General features: G+C 35.2%; 3 protein-coding genes across 3 annotated transcripts; 2 read left to right on the plus strand and 1 right to left on the minus strand.

Annotated features, from left to right (window-relative positions):
• Window positions 1-112: 112 nt before the first annotated feature.
• On the plus strand, window positions 113-661 carry LOC125585251. The gene has a single exon (XM_048753982.1). It carries the CDS (start codon window positions 221-223, stop codon window positions 362-364), a length of 144 nt encoding a protein of 47 aa, XP_048609939.1. The 5' UTR covers window positions 113-220; the 3' UTR covers window positions 365-661.
• Window positions 662-12,530: 11,869 nt separating this feature from the next.
• LOC106426381 (pentatricopeptide repeat-containing protein At2g30780) lies at window positions 12,531-15,105 on the plus strand. The gene is made up of 3 exons (XM_013867097.3): window positions 12,531-12,935; window positions 13,201-14,421; window positions 14,512-15,105. The coding sequence occupies exons 1-2, from the start codon at window positions 12,675-12,677 to the stop codon at window positions 14,353-14,355; spliced, it is 1,416 nt and encodes a 471-aa protein (XP_013722551.1). The 5' UTR covers window positions 12,531-12,674; the 3' UTR covers window positions 14,356-14,421; window positions 14,512-15,105.
• Window positions 15,106-15,497: 392 nt separating this feature from the next.
• Window positions 15,498-21,427, minus strand: LOC106426380 (DExH-box ATP-dependent RNA helicase DExH6-like). The gene is made up of 14 exons (XM_013867096.3): window positions 21,192-21,427; window positions 21,014-21,104; window positions 20,564-20,897; window positions 20,369-20,443; window positions 20,230-20,274; window positions 19,882-19,975; window positions 19,707-19,765; window positions 19,476-19,601; window positions 19,189-19,241; window positions 18,941-18,974; window positions 18,749-18,838; window positions 17,658-18,665; window positions 16,475-17,587; window positions 15,498-16,396 (listed from the first exon to the last, which is right to left on the minus strand). Exons 1-14 carry the CDS (start codon window positions 21,304-21,306, stop codon window positions 15,701-15,703), a joined length of 3,933 nt encoding a protein of 1,310 aa, XP_013722550.1. The 5' UTR covers window positions 21,307-21,427; the 3' UTR covers window positions 15,498-15,700.
• Window positions 21,428-22,470: the final 1,043 nt, after the last annotated feature.

Below are 22,470 nucleotides of genomic sequence, written 5' to 3' on the forward strand. Positions count from 1 at the left end.
CTAGAATCTCGTAATCACGTGAGAATATATATTTCTTCTCTAAATCGTTCAAATATAACCCCACAAATGCCCCAACGTCGCTGTATTTGATTATTCTTGAGAATATATGAAAGATGAAAACCCAAAGGTTAACCTAGAAATGCTATAAATTGAGGGCAGTTCCTAAACTCAATATCTGCAACCAATACTAAAAATCCACTAGTAAAACCCTTATCTAAAAATGGCAGTGATGAGTTATAACAAAGCAGAAGGCAGGCTATACGAGTCAACTCAGACTCGGCCAGTTCCTTACATACAAACTGTTGGCCAAGAGAGCGGAGGAGACGATGATGACGACGACTCTGACGTGGCTCCGGCGGCTTGATCATGTGCATTTTGCCGTATATTTGCTATTTATAAACTTAAATAGCAGTCAGTTTTTTCAGTATAGTAATTGTGCTTCTTGTCATAGAACCTCACACACACACATATATCTATTTAGCTGAAGCACTAGATCGTGCATGCCTGTATATCCATGTCGCAAGCGGGCCTTTATAGTATGTATTACATAAACAACATTTCTGACTCTGCAGTGTTGAGAGATTTAGTTAGCTTTAAGTATTAATGTAATGTATCGTGTGTCAATTACTTATTAATCATGAAATAATATCAATTATGTACACATTATTAGTGTCAATTGCAGACATATATATATATATATTATGTAATACAAATCTTATCTTCCTTTGCTCAGCTTTTTGTCGTCTCTTTACCTCTTAATAGGACCACTTACAGCAAAATTATGACATATGTGTGCAAAAAAAGTACTGGATTTAGGATTTGAGAAATTAAGAAAAACAATTGATAATATAAATCTAAAAGTGTAGAACATTGTTAATTTCTTAAATAGCTATTAGCGAACAATGACATATGATGTTCATTAATCAGAGAGGATAAATAGTTTTGTCGCGCAGACTTTGGCTCATCAATCAATTGATCTATTGGCGCAGTGCTTGAAACGTGCTAGCATCAGATGATGAGAAGCATTCAGCACCACAATGTTTTTCCCAATGGGTAAGTCGATTATGAATGTATACATGTTGCAATGTATGTACGTATGGGCACATATATACATTAGAAAATACTATGAACCAACTTCTCAAGTCGTAATAGACTAAACGTATATGTATGACTGACAATTTATACGTATACAAACACAAACTATCGAGAAACTGACGTCGTTAGATTGATAACACTTGGAAAGGAATAAATTAGGTTTCCTTAGATTATGGTTTTTTTCATTAGTTAAATCCATCAAGCACAAAGTATGGAAACTCAGAGGGAGTTACAATTCTGATTTATGATAAATCATGGTAAATAACCATTGTGTGCTAAGGTCAAAGAACATTTGGTGCATTTGCTTTGAAAGGTTAACTAATTTATAGGAATATTCGTTAATCGATATTTATTTATATAGAGCATTTTTTAGTCGATAATTTTCTAAATTTTTCCTTCAAATAGTGTTATGTTTATGAACATAAGTAAACATATTTATAAAACAATACTGTGTATAAATTCTAAATTGCGATTCATAGTTTAGATTATCGCAATAATAACTAATAACCATTATATAGCTAAATATCACATCTGCAATTTGATAATATCTACATGAAAAAATATTTAATATTTATAATATATATTATTTATTTATGTAATACAGTTTTCATCTTCTGTTTATTTTAATGAAGTTTTCATCTTCTTTTTGTTCAGCCTCTTGTCATCTCCCTACCTATTAGGACCACTTACAGCATATATGAGTCAATTGTGAGGTATATTAAGAAATGAGCTGTTAAAAGAACATAAAAGTGTAGAACATTGTTCTTTTTTTTTTAAACACTTGTGGAACATTGTTCATTTCCTGAAAACTGTTACCTGTTTGTTAGCCAACAATGGCCACCGATGATCATTGATGAAAGAATTTTTCGTGCAGGACTTGGCTCACAAGACAACCGATCTTGTGGCGAGGTGTTTGATTAACCTGCTATAGTCGAGCATCAGATGATCTGAAGCATTCTACGTCTTTCCTTATTTGTAAGTAAATTTATGGACTTTATACATAGTTTATGCATGTATGTACGTATGTAACATATACATTAGAACAAACTACTAAGTTTTCAGTCGTAGTAAGCTAACAGTATTTTATGATTGTTATTCATAACCACATTGATGACTAGCTAGCTACAAATTTCATCGGAAAGAAACTCGGGTTAGGCAATGTTGTAACCAGTCCACTCTGTAGCACTAAGTGCGTTCCTTCCGAGACCGGATCAGCCGATATGATTTATCAAAAAAAAAAAAAAAATTCATCGGAAAGTACAGAAACTACAGATATGAACTGACCGTTACTTGGATATTAGTAGAACAAAATTAGTAAATTTGGTTTCGTTGGATTCTATTCCTTACTTAGTTATGTTGAACGAGAACTAAGTAAGTATTTAAAATTATAACAAAGAGGATGAGCGTATGAGAAACAGTTTGCTCAATAACTCTGTTCATTTTGGTCTCACCAATGCAACATGTTATGTTTCACATCTCATTCTATGCCAGTAATACTTTTCATATCTTCATTTTTCTTATTGTTTCTTTTATACCGAACAAATGGACTTTAATTTTTGATTAAAAAGTATAGCAGTTATACGGTTATCACACTTTCAAATACTTTACGTAGTATAGCCATTTTCGATTTTGACGCCACCTAGGCTATTTGTTTAAACTTTAAACCTTGAGTTTGAAGAGAAAATGTTGTTTTGAGTAACTTATCCAGTAATTCCGACAAAACAGTGTCTTTCCTCGAAAATCCAATCATGTGATATTTCTTTATGTTCTATTTTCTTAATCGATTAGCGTGTTAACAGATAAATATATTCTGATTAATATAGAATAGAGTTAGATGTGTATGATATATGAGTGAGATTGTGAGACCCTCTTAGCTCTTCTCCTGCTTAATTTGTGGGTCTCATTTACTGTGGATAAGTGCGTACACAGTAAAAAGGAAAAGAAAATTACTTATTGTGTTATTTATTTGTCGGAACTTTCATTATGATCATGATCATGGACATCGTTTTAGCTGGCATATGATAGTAGTTATTGATTCAATTTTTCGTTTACGAGAAATAATTTATAAATTATACATTTTTTTTACCTATGACTATTTTTGAAGTTAGAGAGGGCAGAAAAATATTATTAGTGGTCAAATATATTAAATCATGATAAATTACATCAAGTTAGATATATAATTTCAGAGCGAAAGTAATAGTATACTAGATTTTGACCCGGATTTTATGGATTATATACGAAGTTGGATATGAGATAGTATTTTGAGTATATTGTGTATTATTATGTTATAAAGTTGTATTATATCGAATACATAAATTTGTTTAAAATTATATAACTTGTGAATAAATTTATTCGAGATTTTTTTTTTTTTTTAACGTCTTAACTTTATTGATATCAAATCAATGTAACATGTTACTTTGAGAATAACTGGAATTTTTTTTCGTCGCTCTGAGTGCGATCAACTTCACGAACAGACACAAGGCTTCCTCAACTGCTTCTTTGGTGTTCTTCCGGCGGTTTTAACCGCCGGATTCTCTTGTTTTCCTGTTCCTATGTTTTCTACACGCACATCTTTGATGGTTTTGTGCCCATCTTTGTTGTCTAGGTTGAAATTCTTCACTCGACATCAAATCCTCCTTTCATTATTTTCGAATCATGGTGAGGCTGATCGGTTCGTATATCCGGTAGCGACATCTACACTGGTTTTTCTCCTATTGTTATCGACTATGATCCACGTCAAAGTTGGCGTTGTTGTTTTCTCCCCTTGGGAATGTTCTTGTCCGACCTTTGGGTGCGGTTTTCTTATTACTCTCGAGTTATCGATTGAGAATCATTGGATTAAATTTGTAATCTGGTATTGGAAACCGCCATGGTCAAATAAGAGAAAGTGTAGGTCGTGCATCATTTGGATATTGAAGAGACGATTGGGACAATCATCTCCTAAACATCTTGTCTATTCATGTGATAGGGTGATTGTCATGTTAATGATTCTGGAGAATCACCGAGTGGGAATTCTTCGGAGTTCTATAATGGTGGTGATCGACGAGGAGTCCAAAGATGTTTTTACAACAAAACAAATTGAAGATATGGCTTTATTGGTTTCAAAGCAAAAGAATTTCAATGCCATGGATAGTTATAACAAAGCATGTTATCTCCTGCAGCGGGAGTGTTTGGAACGGATTGCGATGTAACAGATGGATCGCATCCAGTGATCTTTTTAGAGAAAAACTCATAAAAATTGAGAGCCAGAAGAAAGATCTTATAAGACCAAGAACGAAGCGGAAGAAAGCTAGCGAGTCAGCCTGACCTACGAATGCGCTAGGAAACATCGTGTTACTGCTATCTCTGTTAAAAGTTTTTATTAACAACATGTTTTATGTAATTTTTTTTTATTCGAGATTTTTTATATACACTCTTATGTAACTATTTCTTAAGTATGAAAATTTTACCTAAATTTGATAAACAAACCAAACCAATACGAAATACAGGTTGAGGTTCGGGATTGGGAAAAAATACCTATTAGATTTTTTTGGACATGCGGGTCTCTGTTGGACTCCGAGTACCCAAAGTACCTAGAATTTTTTGTTCATATTATATATATTTGAGTAATTTATATATGTTCTGAGTATAAAAATATTATTGTAAATTTTGGATTCGTGTTTTCTGTTATAATTTCAGGTTTTGGGTAAAATTTCAAATTTTAAAAATATATTTAAAATATTAGATATTTTTGGTTCTTGGGTAAGATTTTGGTATTTTAGATATTTAGTTATTTCTGGTATTTGTTTGATTTTGGGTATTTTCGTGTTTTGATTTTTTTTGGCTTTTCAGATTCTTTAGATATTTTTGTCCTAAATAATCGAACCGAGTTAGACTCATTACGTAGCCAAATTACATAGTAAATTTTACAGATACTTGAATTATTGACTCAAACTGACCTGGTACTAAAAGGAACCGATCTGAACAAAAACAAAATTTCAAATACCTAGTTGGATATAAATGCCCAAGACCCAAAGAACTTGGACCTGAAAGAAACCGATTTATATTTGACCCGAAGACCCGAATGGCCAAATCTAACCTTTCATTATATTTTTGTGCATTTTATAAAAGTTAATTTTGTTCAGTTGGTGAAACTTAAGATTTATTTGAGAGGTTTTTGGCTAATTTAATAGTATAGATTTAGAGGTTTTTTGTTGAGCAGTAAAAAAAAAGATTTGTTGGGGTTTTGATAATTTTAAACTTATCTTAAATACTAAATTGTTATTTATGAATAAAATAAAATTAAAATAATAGATAATTTTTAAATTTATCTTAATTATGAAGTTAATGAGACATATTTAGAGAAGAGTATATAATAAAGTGTATGTAATATTATATTTTCGTGAACCAAATTTATGTGGTCGTATATATATGGTATAATCTTTTCGTTTACAAAAAGATATGAGTCCAATAAATAAAAGCTGTGACTAAATGACTGTTAGAGAAATTTAAGATAACATATTGTTTGTCCAAATCAAAGTAAAACCAAACTATTATTAGTTAATGAAATGGTCCAAACAACATTTTTTAAGTAGATTTATTTAAATTTTTTCTCTTTTAATAGTATTGATTTCTTATGTCCACCTTATCAACATGTGTACATATCGTATAGACCAGGACGCATATGATCCTAGATTGGTTCCAATCCTGATCGAACACAATTCATCTAAATTTTCATGATCCAAGTACTTTCCACGATTTTTTTTCCATATATGTAGCACTTATTGCAACCAGTTATCTTGGCATTCATCTCATAATTTTTTTCCATGGTTCCATCTCGTCATACATTGATTTACATCGCTTTTCTCATATATAGCTGATGCAACCAGTTATCTGTGTATGATAGTGATGTTTTCTTTTTAAAAATGTTTTGCAGGAGGAGTTGATTGTAAGGAAGTGAACTGGAGAAGAAGTTAGATGTGATATGATTGATTTTATATGCTTCGGAGCTGATATATTTATACAATACTGGTGAATTTGATTTGTGAGAACAGTATGAACTAGAGAAGAAGTGTCCGGCTAACATATTTCAAAAACCCTCGAGGGTTTTAAAGGTGTTTGTGTTGTTGGCTGTTTTTCGTTTAGAACCAATAATTAGTAAAGTTTTTAGTGGTTGGGTCCACTCTTTACATGGGATATTGAGTTAATTGTCTTTTAGGTTATTGTTATAAATTAAGCATTGAAATGATCATCCACTTCTTTATCAAACTCAAGCACTATGATCATCCACTCCTTTACCAACTCAAGCACTATGATCATCTACTCATCAAACACTATGATCACCCACTCATTTACCAAATTAAGCACTATCTTTGTTATTTTATGTATTGTTGTTCACTATAAATACCATCACTCATCTCACTCTTTTGTACACCATAAACAAGAACAAGAGTTTATAATCAAAGAACCATTACATCTTCTTCTTCTTACTTATAATAAACTCTCTCACTTATAGTAGTGTTATTTGCTTCATACGGGTATTAAATTCTACTCTTATTTAAATTTCTCGATACTATAAATTATAAGTTATTTCATAACACGTTATCAGCACGATCACTCTGCGATTCGGTAAAATTTATTTGTATCATTTATACCCTGTTATAATGGTCGGTATACCGCCTCTACTATTATTTATATCATGTTATAATGGCCGGAATACCGCCTATATTATTTACTAGTAATTTAATTTATTTATTGGTCGGCCGAGCCGCCTTATATCCTGTTAATTATTTATTGGTCGGCCGAGCCGCCTTATATCCTGTTTATTATTTATTGGTCGGCCGAGCCGCCTTATATCCTGTTTATTATTTATTGGTCGGCCGAGCCGCCTTATATTCTGTTTATTATTAATTGGTCGGCCGAGCCGCCGTATAATTTATTTGATATTATGCATTGATCGGCTGAGCCGTCGCATGATTTATTGTCATATAACATAAATATTTCATTGTCATAATTTTTCACTTTTATGAAATTTTATAGATTTGATTGACCGTTTAATACGATATTTTCGGACTAATTTTTGGTGCACTCGATTTAACCCCAACGGTCACAAAGAATTTTTTTCAAAAATTTCCCCTTTCTCCAACGGTCATGAACAGTAATTTTCATCTATAAATACAACTCATTTTCACTTCATTTCATCATCCAAAACATTTCATCTTCTCTCAAAAATTTCAAAATCGCTCTCCTCCGATTTTTCAAGAAAGATGATTCGCGCACTTTTGTTTTTATGTGCCATTTTTATTTGTGTTTCTATTTATGGTTTATTCGATGGAGAATTTACTCCGAGTGAATTTAAGATGATTATCGGTTTAATTTTCTTTACATCGCTTCTCCTTGTAATTGCTTGTATGATTAATGTAAACGGTTTTTAAATTATGAAGTTCATAATAAATGGTTCATTTTAAAATTGCGAAATTCTAAATATATATATATATATATATAGTCATTTTAGACAATGATATATATATATATATCAACGCTTGTCTATATGTAAGAATAATAGTTATTTGATGAATTAAATTTTGCTTATTATACTTTAATATGCTTCATGGTTTAATGGTATTAAGGAAACATACTTTATGATTCATGGTCTAACATCATAAAAGAAATTATTTGTAATCGGTTAGTTTTGTGGTCGATTAGTCTTTGGTCTAATATCATAAAAGAATTTGGATTATATGTTGATATTTACTAATGTAATGGCCATGTTTATATGAGCAAAATTTAAAGTTTTCAGGATTGTGTATTCTCTCGGAAAGATATGTACAAGTTATCAGCCAATTCAGAAACGTGAACAGCTGAAACTTTCATCGCCGATATACTTCTGTTTATAAGATAAGTATTTTTATGCTTTATATACAAGTTTAACAAACTTGATTAGATAAATCAATGCACATGAAGTTGGCAGTGATATAAATTTGTTCATTAAATTGATTGATAGGTTAAACTTTGTTAAAAAGCATGAGAGTAATAATATAGTCTATATAATAATTACTATGAAAGTTTTATTTATTTTCTGATATAATAAGACACCTTTGTTAATACATATTTATATATATTTGAAATATTTTGATTTTATTACCATTTATATTGAGGATTTTAAGTTTAAAGCTTGACTCTAAAAGATCCATAAGTTTTGGAAGATAATATATATAAAAAAGGTATTATCACCTGAAGTGATTACCTAAAGCTCATTTTGTATTTTGCATTTAAAGATTACAAGACCTGAAGTCGGTAAATAAAGCCAACTATGTTGGATGTTAAGTTTAAAAGTAAAATTTCTTCAAGAAATTGTTTTATGATGCATATATATTGAAAAATATCTATTGATAAATCACGTCTAGTTGATTATGATTCATTCTCCTGAAGAGAATATGACATTTAAAAAACTCATAAATAGTGGTTTTAGACGTGAGCATAAATGAGGTCAAGGTCCAAAGAGTTTCTTTATAGAACTCATACTCTCACTTAAAGTTGAGAAAATAAACATGGTAATAAAGAAAAGAAATTATGAATTCATCTGAAGATGAAAGAAAATTTATTGTGTGTACAATACAAGTAGTAAAAACTTATAGAATGCTTAAAAAGAGGATATATATGATGCTCCAGAAGTATACATAAAAATTTAATTTAAAGTTCTTAAGAATGCAATTTAAAGTTCTTAAGGTATTGTATTTTTATAAGTATCAAAAGTTAAAAGGATCTACGAAAAATACATAACCCATGTAGGATATGTTGTTGATTAAGAAAATGAGATACATTCGAGATTGATAAACCTGTAGTATTATACTCTCGAGGGGAAGAGTTAAAGAATCTCACTTTTTATGATAAGTCAAACATCCAGAAGATTATGTTTACACTAAAACTAAGATTAATGAATTTTTCTCAAAGTAAATCCGTAAGATTTTGAGACACTTATGTTGAGACAATAAGCAAACGAAATGATATATACATTTCAATCAGAAATAATTCTCAAAGCAGTATAAGTATTTTAGAGAAAATATCTACAGCCTCTTATATATTGTACTACACAAAGATTAGTATAATGAAGATAAATGTATAGTAAACTAGAAGTTTACATTTGGCATGAATCAGTTAGACCATTTTGGTTCATTAATAATGCGAATATATACTTAAAGGTCATATGCATAGTCATATAAGAACCAGAAGATTCTTCCGAATGATTTGACATATGTTGCTTACCCATAAGATAAAAGGGTAATATGGTTTTCACCAGCCAAAATAAGATATTGGCATAAATAACGAAGATGTTAGTGGACTGATCACCCACTATGCATTTTTATAATATTGGTGAATTCACTTCTTAAAGTCTTTAACGACTATAGCACATTCACTGAGATAAGTGCTAAACATTTTGAGCAACATTGGATCGCATCAAGCCAATAAATTTCACTAGTTCTCCCCATCATTGGTATAGAATCAGAAACCAATCATTTTCATCTAAGAATGTTGGATGTTGCTCCGCCACAGAGCTTCAAATGAAGATGTGTTTTTAAATGAGGTTGGAAATATATGTTGGATATAAATCTCTATTGACACTTAAGAATCCAGAGCCATCCCCGAAAACTATAAGTAAGGCTATACATGAATTCTAAAAGTGAGTTAGTACTTCCAACATAAGGGGGAGAAAATAAACAGCTGGAAAAGAAAATAAGTTGAAATGAATTATCATTGATCCTCGGGCTAAACACAATGTGAAATAGAAGTCCAAAAGATAATTCATTTCAAAACTTACTAAAGCAGTTGCCAGACACGACCCATATAAATATAGTGATCAAGTCACATATACCAGCTGTAAATGCTCCAATAAGAATAAATGTTCTACAAGAACAATATCAAACTGCTAGTCACGCCTGCAGGGTGGTAGACAGATTGGTTCCAAAGATAAATCCTCGTAAATGAAAAAGGAGCATATATTGATAATGGTCAAAACGAGGCAATATAGTTTTGTATGATCTCCAGAAGAGAAATTAAACATGACTGACGAAAATTCAGGTACCTGAGACAAATGAAGAGATCTCAATAAGTTATGTCATGTATGAAACAAAATGGAACCGATAAGAAAATTGACGTCGATGATATTATACATGCAAAGTAGCAGTTGATATAATAAATGAGAAAGAGGATCATGAAAGAAAGTCTATTGAAAAGTGTACACAAAGAAATGATTGGCCAAATCAGAAAGATGCAATAGACAAAGATATAAACTTCTTGTGAAATAGAGAAGTATTTGGACCAGTAGTCCATACACTAAAAGGTGTAAAACAAGTGAGATGTAAATGAACCGTTGCACACAAAGAAGGATCAATATGAAATTGATTGTGAAGAGACATAATTTCATATGGTAGATGCAACTAGTTTCAAGTTCCTTATAGTCTGGTAATAAAGGAAGAACTTGAATAAAACAATCCACTTGAAAAATGTTAATCCCTGAAAGTATAATCCATGAAGGATTGATGATATCAAAATCATGTTCCCGGGAACTCTGCATATTCGATCGAATTGAAACAAACTATTTTATGGAATATATGAAATATTATAAGGTTAACAAATGTATCCATTTGTATTTATCAAGAGATTATAAATCAATAGAATCATGATTTGAATATAATCAAAACTCCTGAAGAGTTATAGAAAAATTATATTTTGGAAGAAAACTCTTGACAATACTATATTGTTTTATGTATTCTAAACTGGAGATCTAAAACTAAGATGTTATCATAAAGATCCTTAAAGTATTTTATTTAAGACGCTCGTATATGTTTGGTCCTGAAATACCATACGTAAGAGTGTTATTTAAGAAAATTATTAATCTTTTTCATTACTGAAAGATGTAATTTCATATGAAAAGAAAGAAAATCATAATAGTAACTTCTATAGTTACAAATGAATAATTCGTATGTACGAGACGAATTTCTATACAATTATATGTAAGAAATTTGGTTTGAAATCCAAATAGACCAATAAACTATTGTCTAAGTCAAAAGAGAATTATGGACAAGAAGTCTAAAGGCCCTAGATATCATAATAGAAATGAATAGAGTTTATTCTCTTAAGCTTAATTCTCTGAAGAGAGTTGATTGGAATGCATATCCTGAAGATATTATTTCCAGAGAAAGAAATATGATAGTAAGTGTGGTTGTACTCTTTTTCCTTATCATGGTTTTTTTTTTTCCATTGGGTTTTTCCATGACAAGGTTTTAACGAGGCAACAAAGAACATACAAAAGATAGACAACCAAAGAGAATGTTACAATTTGAGAGATGAAAATCTATCATTGTTCTAAAGGTTCTATGACTACTCATTCGAGGGGGAGCTTACGTAGTTGTACTCTTTTTACTTTTACTACGGTTTTTCCCATTGGGTTTTCCATGACTAGGTTTTTAACGAGGCACCACGTAATACAAGATGGATGATCAAGGGGGAGTGTTATAAATTAAGCATTGAAATGATCATCCACTTCTTTATCAAACTCAAGCACTATGATCATCCACTCCTTTACCAACTCAAGCACTATGATCATCTACTCATCAAACACTATGATCACCCACTCATTTACCAAATTAAGCACTATCTTTGTTATTTTATGTATTGTTGTTCACTATAAATACCATCACTCATCTCACTCTTTTGTACACCATAAACAAGAACAAGAGTTTATAATCAAAGAACCATTACATCTTCTTCTTCTTACTTATAATAAACTCTCTCACTTATAGTAGTGTTATTTGCTTCATACGGGTATTAAATTCTACTCTTATTTAAATTTCTCGATACTATAAATTATAAGTTATTTCATAACAGTTATATATTTTTTGTAAGCTCTTATTTGTTGTGTATTAAATTTTCATTTGGAAATGATATATATGATAATGGTTTTTTTTTAAAATGTTTTAAACTGGGAGTTGATTGCAAGGAGGAATTAAGAAATTACTAGGCCTAGGCGTTTTTACCCCAAACCGAAGTCTTTATCATAATCTAAACCGGAAAACTGAAATTTGATCCCAACCGTTATACAAAATATTCGAATGTGATTTAAGAGTTTGGTACTTTAGAGTTTGGATACAAACCGAATCGATATCCGAATTAGAATTCGAAATAAGTTAAGTATGTTCGTGTTCTTATATATATATGTTAATGTAATATAAATGTCATAGAGATTTCTAAAGATTTTATACATTGTTTTATTTATTATTTTAAATATTTTTTAGTTAGATAATTTCATAAATCTGATTCAACCGAACCGAATCCGACAGGCTTCCAAACGCCTTGGCCTAAGAATTACCATTTCCAAGCCATTGTCTAAAGTCAATGGCCTAAGGCCCAAACACAAGGCCCAAACACAATATATCCTTTTAATTCTCACGTGCGAGAATCCATCGTCTTCTTCGCCTACCCTAAACCCTAATTTTTGGGGTTTCTGCCCATTTTGCAGATCCTCAGATCCGATCCGATCCGATCCGATCCTTCCTATTAATCCAACCGGAGCTTCCGCTCCAAAAGAGAAATCTTAACCCATGACATCGAAGGTTATGAAACTCAGCGGCCAATTCATCGGCAAATTCACCCGTGTCACCGCCTTGCCTGCTCATCACACTGATATGGTCCAAAGGGTTTCGATCTTAAAAAACGAGCTTTTAGCGACGGGTAACAGTAAGGAGAGGTTCGAGAGCGTTCTGGATCAGAAAGGGCAGTGGCTGTTTAGAAGTTATCGTGATGGAGCTGGGATCGTCGAGCTTATGGATCAACTCTTTAGGCTTCCTTACCTAGCTCTTCAGGTTTTAACATTTCATCTTTTCTGTGTGTTTTTGATTTAAAGTTCGAATCTTGCAATGTGCCCTGTCTTTGATTTGGTGTGTAAGAACAAAACATCAATGAGTTAAAACCACAATGTTAGAGATTAGGTTTTGATTTTTATGTCATTGTCTAAAGTTCGAATCTTGCATCTGCCCTGTTTCGTTATTAGATTGATTTGGTGTGTTAAACAAGAATGTTATAAGATTGGATTCGTCCAGGGCATCTAAGTCTTGAGTTTTGTTTCAGGTATTGGAGTGGAGAAGAAGACAATTCGATTGTTGTATCCCTTTGACAACTGAGGAGTATGCGAAAGGAATCAAGATCGCAGGTCGAGCTAGGGACATCAGCTTTGCGGTCTTTCTTTTCAACGAGGCTGCGAAGAAACGAAGCCAGACGACTTCAGTTTACAATGCTCTGATGAGTGCTTACATGTACAACGGACTCGCCGAGGAATGTCAGTCGGTTTTCAGAGACTTCAGGAGGCAAACGCATTGTGCTCCCACCGTTGTGACGTATAATATTCTTATATCTGTGTACGGTCGGCTTCTGATGGTGAAGAATATGGAAGCAGCTTTTGAAGAGATGCAGAAACTGAAGCTTTCTCCAAATGCCAGTACTTACAACTATCTGATTGCTGGTTATGTGACTGCCTGGAACTGGGATAAGATGGAATCTACCTTTCGAGAAATGAAGATGGGTCCTGTTGAGCCTGACACGGAGACGTGTCTGCTGATGCTTCGCGGGTATGCTAACTCAGGGGATTTGAATAAAATGGAAGAGACGTACGAATCGGTTAAAGATCAGGTTGGTGTCAACAGAGGTGCTTTGGTCAGAGCCATGATCTGTGCGTATTGTAAGAAAGCTGTTGAGGGTAGAGTCGAAAAGATTGAGAATCTATTGAGTCTTCTCTCTGGGGAGGAATATTACCCTTGGTTGAATGTGCTTTTGATTCGACTGTATGCTCAAGAAGACATTCTTGAATCAATGGAGAGGAGAATTGACGAGGCGTTTGAGCACAACACATGTGTTAATAAATCGAGTATTATGCGGGCGATCACTGCAGCTTACTTCAGAAGTAATGAAGTTGACAGTCTTGTTAGTTTCGTCAAGCGCGCGGAGTCTGCTGGATGGAAGCTATGCAGGTCTCTCTACCACTGTAAGATAATGATGTATGGCTCACAAAGACGCTTTGAAGAAATGGAAGGGGTTGTAAATGAGATGGGGGAGACTAATTATGGGCTGGTTACTAAGACGTTTGCGATTATGGTTAAGGCTTATAAAAGTCACGGAATGGAGTTGAATGCTGAGAGAGTTATAGGAAAGATGCTGAAACATGGGTGTCTACATATTCCAAGAACGCATCTAACTCAATCGGCTTCAGATGCAACTCAAGTTGCGTAAAGAGTCCTGTTGTTTTGAGTTGTTCAGTGTTTTTAAGTGTGGGCATTCCATACAGAATATCAAAAGGTTAGTGTTGTTTCTGCCTTTGCTTATCTTTGATGGTTACTTACGGCGGTGTTGTGCTTACCGTTTGGTTTCTTTTATTTGGTATATCAGGATGTAGAACTGTGCCCCATGACCCTTGATAAAAAGATGCTGGCTAGGCTTCCATAATCCGTAACTGGAGTTTTGAGATGAGGTAGAGCACCTTTTGTCTCCCGTCATAAGTGAACTCAGTCATCATTATGTAGCCACAGTTGTACATGTTAACGGCAAGAGTTTGAAGCTTCCATGGCAGATTTTTGAATATATTGGTGGATGAGAACCTTAGTAAAACAAAATATCTGTGAGTCATGAGGACAGGGTCTGCATTTTTTTTACTTGTGTAACAGCTGACAGATTCTTCTCTCGTAAGAAAATGAAGAACAGGCTCTGCCAAGTGAATTTATTAGTTATCTTGAAAGACCTGACCGTTTGCACTGTGTTTCTCGTCCTACCAGCGCTCTGTGGGTCCGTTACGGATATCACCAAGTCAAACTTTTTGTTGTTAGGTTATCAGCATTCTTACATCATCCACATCTGCTCTGTTTTTTTTTTGCGTTGACCTCTGTTTGTAATTTTGAGGAAGAGATAGCTCAGTTACATCAATGTTTCGGTATAGTGGGAACCTTATTCAGAAATTCTAATAAGCCATGGAGCCTTTTGTCGTTATGAGCTGTGTCAAACCATTTCATTAGAGTTCTTTGTTTCGTTGCATTTTTTTCATGTAAGCTGATTTGGGGTTTTTCTTTGCATGACGTTTTGCTGCAAAGAATAACTTTATGTAAAATGGTTATAGAAGCAACCCTCATCACAAAAGACTAACAAACAACTAGAGAGGCACTAACAAACAACTAGAGAGGCATTCTCTTTTTTCTTTCTTTCTTGTTTTAACCTGGAGACCAAAGTGAACGGAGTGCTTTTCAAGTGTGGAGTTGACATGAAGGTTGTTGCTTTTGGATTTTGAATTTGGGGCATCTTCAGTTTTGAACTTTTGATGTTGCCCACAAGGTTGTATTATACCAATTGATCTCATTTGAGGTGATAAAGCTGCTAGAATAGTCTTTATGAGTAACATGGCAACCATACTCTAGAAAGTAGAAACTGTCACAACATGAAGCCGGTTAAAAATTGGGCTCTTGATATGTTAACAAAAACCACCGTAATAGATAGGAACCATCCACCTACGTAACATACACCACGTTGTTTGATATGCATCAATTTGTCTGTGCCTACATGAGACCCAAAACCAAAACCCATTGGTTCTTCATGCATTTCCCTTCTGCTCTACTTTGCCTTCGCGTTCCTTTTTATGGAGATCGATCTTTGGAACATACTGTGTTTTCTTCTTGCCAAAATCCGAGTTGTTGGCTGGCCTGTTCTTTGTTTTCTTACTGATCTGATGCTTAGCCACCGGTGAGGCAGCTTCTCTTGGAGCTGAGTTTGGTTGCTGATTACCATAGACCTGATCCGAAGGCATGTTCTCTTTCTTGTTACCTAAACTCAAACTGTTGGCTGATTTGTGCTTTGATTGCTTAGCAATAGATGCAGCTTCAGGCTGGTGAATCCCATTGGTGTGATTAACATACATTTTCTCTTTTTTCTTACCCGAATCACCATTGTTAGCTGCTTTGGGGTTTCTTTGCTTGATGTTTTGCTGCGTATGCATTGATGCAACTTCTGTTTGAACCGTGTTGAAACCATGCTGTGGATTCCTATTCACGTGACCAGAAGAAGAAGGCTTGTTCTCTCTCAGACTCAGAGACCAAAAGAGTGAGTTGAGGAAAGAGTTTGGCTTTTCTTCCCATCCTCCAGTTTCATACATCTCAGCCCTCGAATGTTTTGGCCTCATAGACTCCGATGGAGATGAAAGTCCCGCATGACCATCATATGAGAGAATACGAGCTATTGCATACATAGAAGCTCCAAGATGAGGCGGTAAGTTTTCCCGTGGATGTCTTACCTATAAAATGCCAATGAACGGTTGAAAACTCAAATCAGATAACAAAAACCTTTCAAGTATAACCGATTACAAACTTACCTTAAACAAAATGGATGCAGTTAGTCGCTCACGCAAAATGTACATTTGAGCAACTTCAAGGGCTGTGGTTCTGTAAGGCAGCCAACGATCAACTACTAACTTGACTGAATTTTCAGGCGAAGACATCATGTTCTGTTCACGCCTACTCTCTGCTTTATGTATATTCATCCCCTCTTCATTACTATTATCTCCCTCTTCTTCTTCTTCGCCTGTTTCTTCATCATCTTCTTCTTCCTCGTCATCACTATCATCAGCTTCACTGCTAACTGTAGGAGCTACAGCTATCTCTGTTGAGACCAGTAACAAAGGGAGATCGCGAGCAACGGTACAGTTTCTTATGTGCATGCCTCCATCTCCACGTGTGATCTCATCGAAAACAACTAAGGATTCATCATACTTCCTCGACGACAAGTTGAAGTTGTTTGAGAGTGAATGCACACGAACTTTAGCACCACTAACAGTCTCTACCAAAGATCTTCGATTATTACCAAAAGATGGGCACAATCTCCCCACCATTGGATACAATCCTACAGCTAGGACAGCACGGAGTATACCCGGATCACGCGAGTTCTGGCTACAACTCGATATGTCATAAGGAATAATCCCGTGTCTTTTAAGTTCTGACTCAAGTTGGCTACGCATTTGATCCAACATCTTCATAGCACTTGGGGAGACAAAGTACTGAGAGCAAAACTCAGCCGCAAGACCTCTTTCTTTTGCGTTTTTCCAGCAGTCAAAGGCAGCAACAACCGCTAGGTGATCACTGTCGCCTCCACAGAGCGACGCAAGTTCAAGTTTTGCAGTAGCAGCTTTCTGTCTTTCAACTGGCGACATGGGCATGGTGAAAGGTTCCTTGTAGTCTGCTGCACATGCCAGAGTAAGTGCAGGATCCAGACAGTTCACTAATACAGCGAAGAAAAGCATCTTGCTTATCAGAGGATGAACTGGGAGATGACCAAACTTCTCTCCAAGTTCTGTCAGCTCTTCCTCGGGTGTCAGGGCCCCGATGTCTTGTAGGATGCTCAAGGCGTTTGCAATACTTTGATCAACAGGCGGGTCCAACAGTTTCTGGAGAAAATCATTTGTTTTACAATTTGGATCGAGGATCTTAACCTGAAAATAACATTCAAGGACGATAATCAGTAACTGCTATAAACAGCAAGTAAAATGAAGTAAGCAGTACCTGTAAGCAGAGTTCTTCTACAGGCATCCTCTTAATCTCAGGAACTTTAAAATCTGGCATAGAAGCTGCACGAAGTCTAGAATAAAGATGATAACAAATGCCAGGCTGGCAACGACCTGCGCGACCCTCACGCTGTTTGGCATTTGCTTTCGATACCCAGGAAGATTGAAGAGTTGAAACATTACTGTAAGGATCATAGCTCTTTTCCTTCATCCGGCCACTATCTATCACATAAACCACATCATCAATGGTCACTGCTGACTCAGCAATATTCGTAGCGAGCACAATCTTGCGACAACCTCGAGGAGGGCGACTGAAAACTTTCTTCTGCTCCCCTGCTGGAACCATTGAGTGAAGACATATAATGTTGAATTTACTACCATCCGAGAAAAAAGGGCTGTCAAGTAATCTCTGTCTTGTTTTATTTATATCATCCCATCCAGGTAGAAACACAAGAATGGCACCACCATCTTCTGAGTCGCCACATATTTTCCTCATTAGCTGCTGTATAAGACTCACATCGACCTGCTCCGGGTTGATTGTCGCCATGTACTTATCGAGTATCTGTTGTGCTTGCTGAGAATTAGACTGAGAGCTTTCTGCATGCTCCCTGATGATTTGAGCAGCTTCTAGCTGGTTCTCTGTTTCGGCCATTTCTAACGCTGTCATACCATCTTTGGACTTTAAGTTACAGTCTGCGCCGAATGAGAGGAGCATGCATACATCGCTGATCCTTCCTTTTCCAGCAAATACCATAAGTGGTGATAGCAAGGTTGATTGGTGCTGATAATTGTAGATCTCAGGACTTCCCCGAGAAGAAACTAGATCTAAGAGGGCATCGAACTCATCATTTGTCCAAGCCAAGATGATTGCTTCATCTAAAGCAAGTTTATCTTCATCTGTTAAATAAAACTTCTGGTCTGGTGTACTCAAGTTGGCAGAGCTTAGATGATTATCTCCACCTGACTTCAGAATAGAAAGCACATCCTCCAAATATAAAGTTCTCACCTGTAGAGAGAAAGCATGGAGATGAAACTTGGGCAAAACAGAAAATTTCCAGGTTTGAGAAAGAGTAAAGAAGAGAAATTAACTGGATAAGTGAATCCAGGGACACGGACAACCGGGCAACCTCCAAAATATCCCGAGAATCTCTCAGCATCAAGCGTAGCACTCATTAAGATCTGTTGGCTCAGAATTTTCAAAAAATATTGTAGTCAGGTCATACTCAAAGACATTATCACAAGTCCAGCATATTAGTGAAAAGAACATAGAGCTTAACTAACCAGACGGAGATGAGGATTTGATGGAAGCAAGTCCCTGCAAATTGGAAAAAAAAAGCATTGCAAATTAGAAAAAAAACACTGAAAAGAAAAGAAATAGTATCTTCTATCATCGCTTGGAGCTTCAGAAGTACATGTGCACCAATATGGCATATGAATAACATTGAAGCGAAACATAGCCTTAACAATAGTTTCGTAAGTCACGTAGAATTGATTTATTTGATAAACACCTTGATAGTTTGAGAAACTACCTTATAATTGCCAACATGAAATCAGAGTAGCAATCCCTTTCATGGATTTCATCCTACAAAGTAACATTCAGGTCACTGATTAATGTAGACAGCCACATAATACAAATTCTACAGCCAAGGGAAATTGGAGAATCTGAGATGACAAACAATAACAAGAAGGCATGCCACAGTAACAGTTCACAGTTTCATTATATCTTAATTGTTCAACAAATAGCAGCATATAGATATGAAACACAAGCTTAATGAACACATGATAGTGGATAAAATAAGAAGAAGATGTCAAGTACCACAATGATGTGAGTTATGTCGGAAACATAGCTACCAGAGCCTTTTCCTACAAGCACTCTCAGGAGAATGCCATTGGTGCAGAAAACAACTGATGAGTGCCTTCCACCTTTGCTCTGCAGTCGAACCTGAAATTGCAACATAAAGTCAATGGGCACTTACTTCTGTACAATATTGAAACACAACCAACTTTCATGTAAAAACGCAAATGTCTAACTTCGAAGACTACTAACCTTGTAACCAATGTTGTCTCCAATGCTTTCACCTCTTTCACAGGATATTCTTTCAGAAACTTCAAAATAGAGATGGAAAAACATTCAGCTAAGGGTTTGCAGTACAAAACATAAATGTGAATTAAACCCAAAATTTCAAAAGATCATACGTAGCAAAATAAGGAAGAATATCAACCTGACATTGCGGAGATACGCCGTGGTTGGGTGCATACAATTTTGCAAGTTTCTCTTTTGCTTGCCCACATATGGTCTAAAAGATATTGAGGCACCTAAAACAATAAAAAATGGAGTGAGAATCCTCAAGATTTATAATATGGAAAACTCTTTACATGGCCTAAATCACATCCCAGGTTCACATTCAGAAAAACCTTATAACTTTCTCCAAGAGATTTAAGTTGCGTAAATATGTCGCCCGTGTACTAGAAAACTGATAGCCTACCCTCGGATCCAAGGGATGCATAACTAATTCGTTAAGAAGGTGATTCTACTGAACTAAAGAAATAAAACAAGGTGCAACAAGCACCTGAGTAGTTTTCCCGCAACCAGTTTCACCAGAAATAAGAATAACCTGCATTTAGAATTAAGAATTTTATAGTGATTCGTTTCATGCACTGGACATCACAAGCTGAAACAAATTAACATACTGAAGGAGTTCACAGAACCTGATTGGATTCCACTGCAGATGTTATAGCATCTCTAAACGATGTGATGGGAAGCCTTGACCGCAACTTAGAGATCTGTAGTAACATAAATCAGTTAAAGAAAAAAAAAACACATTTCACTTTCCTCTACTTGCCATGATGATTCATAACTTGTCAAACTGTATTTCTGGACAAAAGAACTGAGTATCCCCTTACCTCCTGGAGAGCTCTATCACTCCTCAGCCTAGAACTCAAAGACGCCACCTTGTCCAAGATCTCATCACCGCTCATCAGCGGCTTCCTAAAAAAATCATCTTTCCACTGCCCTTGTTTACAAGAGTTGCCTACGTACTTGTTGAACGACGTAGCAGCAGTATCTCCGTCACAGGGTGGATAATAAGTAAACAACTCCTGGAGAATAGCATCAGCCTCAGGCGGAAACGAGACGCACCGAAGCTTCTCTCTGTTTCTTGACTTCTCCTTAGCTCCTTTGTTCTTCCCATTTCTGTACATGTCTTTGAATATCGAAAGACGCCTTTGATTCCCTTGCCTATAAAAACCATATGTTGAAAGCAAGCATCAGAGACTACTAGGTCTCTCACCATAAAAATGAAAACTTTATCAAACCCAAAAGACGTTAAAGTTAGAATGAACTCTCTCACTCACCCAGAGCTTTTGGATTGAATACCCATTTTCCGACACATCTGGTGAATCACGCCACGTTCGGTGTTTGAGAGATTATGCCCAAACGTGTAAACTACAACAACAAAGGAAGAAGCGCGTTTGAATCGACATTCGAAATTAGAATCGAAAGAAGAGTTTGGGAAACTCTCTCTCTACTAACCTTCGTTACCGGAGGCACGAAAGTCTTCGATGACCTTAGAAGCCCAGATCCTAGTAGCTTCGACGGAACTTGGCTTGCCTGCTGCATTTTCAGACCTGAACCTCTTGTTCCCCATCGTTTGTTGGTTAGGGTTGAGTGTTGTAATGGTTCGATGAGTTTGATTGCATTATAAAACCACCGCCTTTCCTTCTCCTCTCTCTTGTCAATTTTAATTGGCAAAGTAAAAAGAAGAAATAATTGATTGGCAGGCAGAGATGGGATGCTGACGGAATATGCTTCGCCTGACTTCTTCTTAGGCCCAATGGCCCATTCACTTGCACCAAACACAGTCGTTTTCTTCTTTTTTTTTCTTTTTTTTTTAGAACATTTCATTAACTGTAAAACTAATTACATCTTGAGAAACATCTAATATATGTTTGGACAATTCATCAGCTGCCTTGTTTCTTTCACTGTTGACTAATCGAAAAGAAACTCAGTAATGTCGTATATCATGGAGGACATTTCCAAGTTGAGCATGACACTTGATTGATAATATACGATCAAGTTCAAGACTATCTCCTTCAAACCAAACCATTCTCCACCCACGAATCCACACTTGTTGCATTGCAAATAGAAAACCCAAAGCTTCTCTTTGTTAATGACGATAGTACATGATGAATCCTAACCATACCAGCGCCACAGAAATAATCCATTTTCATTTCTAACAATCCATCCCACACCAGCAATATCAGCTTCTACTCTAAAAATACAATCGAAGTTACACTTGAGCCATCCCAAGGGAGGAAGTTCCCATGTAGACGGCCTTACGACTCTTCCAAACTTTTGATCTCGTAATATCCACTCATCATTGGCTTCACCTGCTCTTTAGATATCTTCCATTGGATGAACATTTCTTTAAGCGAAAAGAAATTTATTCCTAGACTTTCAAATATACCATAATACCCAAAAAGACAATTTAGCGTTCCTAAATATTGTATCTAAACTATTTATAAGTTCAAATAGTGTTAATATATTTTCCTCTAAGTCTTGAGAGATTAAAAATTTGAGAATGGTAAACCTGAACATCTCCAAGTTGCTTGCGCATGAGGACAAAGAAAGAGAACATGGTTAATAGTCTCTTCTTCCAGGCAATATTTCTAGCAAGTTGGATACATATTGATTCCTCTTGAACAAAGTTGCACATATGTAGGCAGAGCGTTTGAAATAGTTTTCCATAAGAAATGTTGAATCTTAGGAAGGATTTCTAATTTCCAAATTTGAGCTTTAAGTACTAGAGATC

Source organism: Brassica napus, chromosome C4 (assembly GCF_020379485.1).
Source record: "Brassica napus cultivar Da-Ae chromosome C4, Da-Ae, whole genome shotgun sequence".
NCBI classification, from domain to species: Eukaryota; Viridiplantae; Streptophyta; class Magnoliopsida; order Brassicales; family Brassicaceae; genus Brassica; species Brassica napus.

What these genes read in the sequence shown, in the direction of transcription:
- LOC125585251 (XM_048753982.1), top strand. Translation starts at nt 221, where the DNA reads ATGGCAGTGATGAGTTATAACAAAGCAGAAGGCAGGCTATACGAGTCA.
- LOC106426381 (XM_013867097.3), top strand. Translation starts at nt 12,675, where the DNA reads ATGACATCGAAGGTTATGAAACTCAGCGGCCAATTCATCGGCAAATTC. An exon ending in TTCCTTACCTAGCTCTTCAG is followed by an intron (nt 12,936 to 13,200) that starts GTTTTAACATTT and finishes GTTTTGTTTCAG; the next exon opens with GTATTGGAGTGGAGAAGAAG.
- LOC106426380 (XM_013867096.3), bottom strand. Translation starts at nt 21,306, where the DNA reads ATGGGGAACAAGAGGTTCAGGTCTGAAAATGCAGCAGGCAAGCCAAGT. An exon ending in GAGACAACATTGGTTACAAG is followed by an intron (nt 19,602 to 19,706) that starts GTTAGTAGTCTT and finishes TTGCAATTTCAG; the next exon opens with GTTCGACTGCAGAGCAAAGG. An exon ending in CTGCATCCATTTTGTTTAAG is followed by an intron (nt 16,397 to 16,474) that starts GTAAGTTTGTAA and finishes GGCATTTTATAG; the next exon opens with GTAAGACATCCACGGGAAAA.